Source organism: Acyrthosiphon pisum, chromosome X (assembly GCF_005508785.2).
Source record: "Acyrthosiphon pisum isolate AL4f chromosome X, pea_aphid_22Mar2018_4r6ur, whole genome shotgun sequence".
NCBI lineage: Eukaryota > Metazoa > Arthropoda > Insecta > Hemiptera > Aphididae > Acyrthosiphon > Acyrthosiphon pisum.
Window position 1 is genome coordinate 43,063,662 of NC_042493.1, and position 5,783 is coordinate 43,069,444.

A 5,783-nucleotide genomic window follows, 5' to 3' on the forward strand; every position below is an offset into this window, starting at 1 on the left:
CATATTTTTTGAAATTCTTTTGGTTTTGTTGAGAACTGTTTTATTTTTTCGTCTTCAATAGTACAAAAGTCAATAAAACAAGTTGAATACTCGAGTAAAAATAGAATAGTTTCCATGAAACTATAAGAGTCATTGAGTCATAGTTTATACAAATACATTTAATATTTTAATATCAATTTAGAACAGATTGACCGAAAAAATGTAAATATTACGAAAAAAAAGCATTTATACAAAAAAATTATTAAAACATGCATTTATATGCCCTAACCCATGAAATATGCAAAAATATGCAAAATAAGATTTGGTATTTCAACTATAAATAAGTCAAAACAAATTTTGGCCGAATCCATTTTATTATACAGTGTAACAATAAAAAACATGCAAATGCATTAAATTCACAGCCCTGGTTATTACTCATCATACACTGTTTATGTCAACTCCTAAGCTGACATTTTTATATAGTAAGACATTATTTTTTCTAAAATTTTTTTTTTATCCTTTTTTAAAACTGTTTTAATGGGTTAACATTGTTGGCCATTCATAGAAAAGTGGTTGATGATTCCAACTAAGTTTGTGATGTCGATGTCTAAAAAATCAAGAAAAATTTATATACTTGCATTCATAAATATTTATTAAATGAAGTATAAGAAAAATTATATTTGTTAAGATTCAATGTATAATGTGTATTGTTATTGTGGTGGTGTTGGTGGTTATAGTGAAATGCTTTGAAAGGGGGGAGGGATGTACATTTTTGATTATTCTCAGACCACGTCATATAGCAGTAAGTATACTTTTATTGCTTTATAATAAATTTTATATGATAAAATAATCTAAGGGGGGATATGACACCCTCATTCACCTGCACCAGTGAGCATGCCTCTGGGTGGTGAGTGATTGAGGGAGCTACAACTTGTCTGCAAACTTTGCTATCAGTTTTTCTATCCCCTCCATTAAAAAAATTGAAAACATCAATGGGTATGTGTTACGAGTAATGTCCAATGCTTGGCTAATGACAACATATTGGACATCAGCAACTAATAAGCAAAATTATCCAACTATGGTGGCTATTGATTTAATAACATAATTGTGAAACAAAAAATGATTTATTATTACATATAAAACTAATTTGACACTTCAAATTCCACTATACTTATAAACCCTTTATGGTATAAACTTATAAGAGTATTCATTTCCTGGAACATTTTAAATACAATAAATAGAAAAAAAATTCAAATATGCTCAAGCATTCATAAATATTTTTAAAATGCATGTATCAATCAAATATTACATTAAACAATAATGGCTGTGTTTTCAAAAAACAATGTTGTTATATTTGTGTATTAAATCATATTTTAATGAATGATTATCAAGTTGGTAAATTAAACATTAATGATAAAAGAAAAAAAGTTTGGATTTTTCTTTCAACAAGTGAAAATTGGTTTAAAACTACCTTACATTTTAAAAAAAAATGGCTAATAAAGACTTTTATAAAAAGTTTTGACCCCTTATTTTGATGAATTATAAATATTTTAAGTTGTTTGGATTTTTATGGATATTATTTGTTATTAGATCTTTTGCCAACAATGGTTGGATAATAATAATTTTACGGGTTGATATTAAGGTTATTCACCTGTGATGGCTGTAGTTCAAAGTATTGTCATTAGCCAAAATTTGTGGTTGTGATGACAAAATATTTTGCCTTTATTTACATACATGCATTTTATTAGCAAAACTGTTTTTCTAGTTAATAATTTTGTTACCAAGCTGTTCTAGTCAAACTAGGTAGATATAACTATTTACAAAAATGGTATTGTAACTTTTTAGCTATACACCCTATACTAGCTGTTTTCAATATTTAAAAGTATTAAAAACAGTATTAAGTATGTAGAACACTAAATTATGTCGCTATTAAAATTTTTAATATAAAATTTCCTAAGTTTAACAGTTGGAACATTAAGTGAGAAATAGAAAAAATGGGTTTTAGTATGATTGTGTTGGACAAGGGTAACAGATTATTACTCATTTAATTAAAAGTTTGGGTGGCATTTTTAAGCATAGCTTGAAATAAGTAATAAAAAAAAATTAATTTTAAGTTAAAATATGTTTTAAATAGTTATAGTATGGCTTATTAAAATAATTGTACACCAAATTGTTTATTTCATTTTATACTGTTTTATTGATAATTGCGTACAATATTGATGGTAATTAAATGTTTTATAATATAATTTAATTGGTGTTTGTATTATTATATTTATTTATATATTATTATAAATTAAGAAATATTATAGTCACTAACTTATATATATATTTTTTTTTTTTCACAAAAGCAACCATGTGAAACTGAAGGCCAGGTAAATATATTTACATATAATGTGTTAAGTTAATTAAATCCTAAACCTTTTATTCAATTAACTATTATGCAATCAATAATAAGTTAAACATTCAATAAATATGTTATATATTTAATCCTTATCTTTTGATATTAATATTTTTTCAACTATTAAAATTAAATATATGTTTTGGGAAATGTGGCGATTGAGGCTATTAACAAAATCTGGACTTATTAATTGTTTTTATCTTTTATGTGGCTTGCTATTGTTATTGTATGTACATTAGAGATACCAGAATTCACCGATAAACATTTTTTGGTAAAATTAGGTAAATTGATAAAAACTTTTTAGGTATAATTTTCATTCAATTTTCAAATAAAGCTTACGTGCCCAATTCTTCCCTTCTCTAAACTTTTTTATGAATTGTGCTCTGTGTAGATGTAGGATGAATATTTATTTTTATTTTTTTTCTATCTACCAACCTATCTAACATATATAATACACTAAAATACTGTGCTGCACTTATAGTCTTATAATATGTTACTTTGCCTATCTAAATAAAAGTTATTACACTAGTAAAAACATCTATGACCAAAGAAAGGTCATCCGATTTTATGAATAGTAAAAAATCTTAATAAAATTTACCGAGCTCATATCTCTAATGTACATTATAATTATCAAATTAATGTTTGTACAACCAAATCTTCATACAATTTTGTGTATATAACAACAATGTTTTGTAATTATAATATTTATTTTTATTCATTTTTGTTTTAATGGGTCTTTTATCCATAGTAGTTTTGTAAGGCATATACAAATAATATTGAAGCAAAATAATGATATTTCAAATAACTTTATCTAATTTTATTTTATAACTTTATTAAATTCAAATTATCAAAGCTAAAGAGAAACATTTCACTTTATTTGACCAATATACATTAAGTCATCTAATATTTAACTTTGTTTTTAAATCTATAATCTACAAATAATATAATTGTATGTTTTTAGATGAATGAAATTGGAATCGACCTGATCAATGTGGAAGAACACGCAAAAAGACTTAAAGAACTCGAAAAAGAAATAGATTTTATAGAATCAACAGAATGGATGTATCGCCCAATAGACTCATCTATTAGATAATATTAATTAATTTAACAATCAAATTTGTTATACATATTCACATTCTTCTATTAAAAGACAAAAATTGTTGAAAACAAATTTTAAATTAAAAAAAAATATAAACTTGAAAGTAATGAATTTTAAAACAATATTGTAAATACTTCAAATTAATTATTGATTTAAGATAATATGTTTATGCTTTAATGTTAAGATAAGCTACATTTTTTATACATTTTTATGAATATTTTTGTAAATTATATTAATATTTACATTCGTTAACTTCCTACAAGTCTTATTCTTTTATAGCTTTTATAATCAACTAAAAAATAATTAATATAATATTATCACCATCCAAGAATTTTTAAATAAGAATTACCACTTTTCATATTAATTTGTTAATATCTTCCTACCATTTTAACTTAATATATGGGAGTTCTACTAAAAAGTGGGTTTTGGTGTGCATCTGGTAACATTTTTTTCAAAATCAAAATTGAAAAAATAAATATTTTTAGGACAACTTTAACAAGAAACTATTATATGGCCAGTTATAGTGTATTTTTCCTTTTCTATACATTTTAATAAATTAAATAAATAGCTATTAATTTATATAAATGTATATATTAATTAATATAAATCGGAGTTAATGTTTTTTTAAAAATTATTAAAGAACACCTGACCATTTTCCAGTGCTATACATTTAACAAAAATCATTTATTTTCATTTTATTAGAACTAGACAAACTCACTATTTGATAATATATTATATTTTATCTTTGGACTAAACAAACATGCAATAAATTGTCATCTGTTAGGTTATATTCTATCTTTTTTTTCATATATTAACTGTTGAACTTCAATATCATCAAAAATTAAAGATTACAACGTTTTAAATATGTCTGTTTAGGTTTAATGGAATTTGGCAGTCTTGTAAAGAATACTTTTATTTTGTATTCAGAATACATATTAGAATAAATAAGAATTAAAGTATTCGAATAGTTTTTTAAAAATATATTCAGAATACATATTCGAATAGTTTAAAAAGTATTCGAATACTATCAGAATACTTTTTTTCACAACTAGGTTTTGACAGTTTTTGAATGATTAGTATTTAACATTTATTAATTAATAATTAAACATATAACGTAATCATAAGTTATTTATACATTTTGACCACATATGATTTGGACGATACGGGTCATACGGGATACAACACATTGGTGTTTATAAAAATAATCATATCATAGGCCAATATTATATTTTGTTTAAAGAATAAAATTAATGTTCATGATTTATAATATGTCTTGTCACAAATTTAAAACTATTTTTCTGGGTCAGAAAAAAGTAATTTTTTAATGAATAAAAAATACAAATAAAAGTATTCAGAATACGTATTCGAATACTTTACAAGACTGGAATTTGGCACACGTGAGGGGCAACATTTGGAAGGGTCAGGGTATGTGATTGCACCCTTTACTTTTAAATAGTCCTAATTGGCCTGTGAAATAATGCAACATTATTTATATAATTAAATTAAAATTGTATTTCAGATTAACATAATATGGAATAAATAAACAAAATATGGCGTTCTATCAATTAATAATTGAGGAAATGTTTTTTTATCGGCCAAAAAATATGTAAAGTAATTTTTACGCACACAGGGATGAAAACCTAAACGATATCATTGTTCTTAAAGTTGTAAAAGAGGTAGTTAACACTTAATAATATAAATTTACAAAACGCTAAAGATGTATTTGTCTAACTTAAATATCGCAGCAATATTTTCTCAGTAGTTATTTAATTCCAAGGGAAAAATCACCAACAAATTACAAAAAACTGTAAAAATGAAATAAGATTTTAATTTCAAACGCTTTGTTTATTACCATAGAAACGAATAAAAAATAATAATACCTATTATCTTATATAAAATTCTCGTGTGACAGTGTAATTAGTCTCGATACTCCTCCGAAACGGCTTGACCGATTTTTATGAAATTTTTTATGCATATTCAGTAGGTATGAGAATCGGTTAACATCTATTTTTCATACCCCTAAGTAATAACGGTTGTCCAGAAAAAAATAATATAAGTGCTCAAACAGGGATTTTGATAATTTACGGTAGAAATATTTGTTTATAAATGGTTGCTTTTGGTTATATATATAAAAAATAATAATATTATTATTAAAAAAGAATAGTGTATTATATATTGGTTGCTATTGGTTAATCAGGCATGTTTGTTGATTTGTATTATTATTTTTTATCAATATAATATAGGTCTGAAAATCACAAATTATTCCAATACAGCTAGTGAAACTCGGGCCTGTTGGACTCGTTGAGA

General features: G+C 24.1%; 1 protein-coding gene across 8 annotated transcripts in view; it reads left to right on the forward strand.

Moving 5' to 3' along the window:
* LOC100163649 (uncharacterized) overlaps positions 1-3,728 on the forward strand; it is a 10,888-nt gene extending 7,160 nt beyond the window's left edge. For 7 of the 8 annotated variants that reach the window (XM_016806055.2, XM_008186828.3, XM_008186830.3 and 4 more), the window contains 2 exon segments: positions 2,328-2,351; positions 3,339-3,728. In XM_016806055.2, the coding sequence (XP_016661544.1) occupies positions 2,328-2,351; positions 3,339-3,470 (156 nt within the window). In that variant the 3' untranslated portion in view covers positions 3,471-3,728. 8 annotated transcript variants of the gene reach the window in all.
* Positions 3,729-5,783: the final 2,055 nt, after the last annotated feature.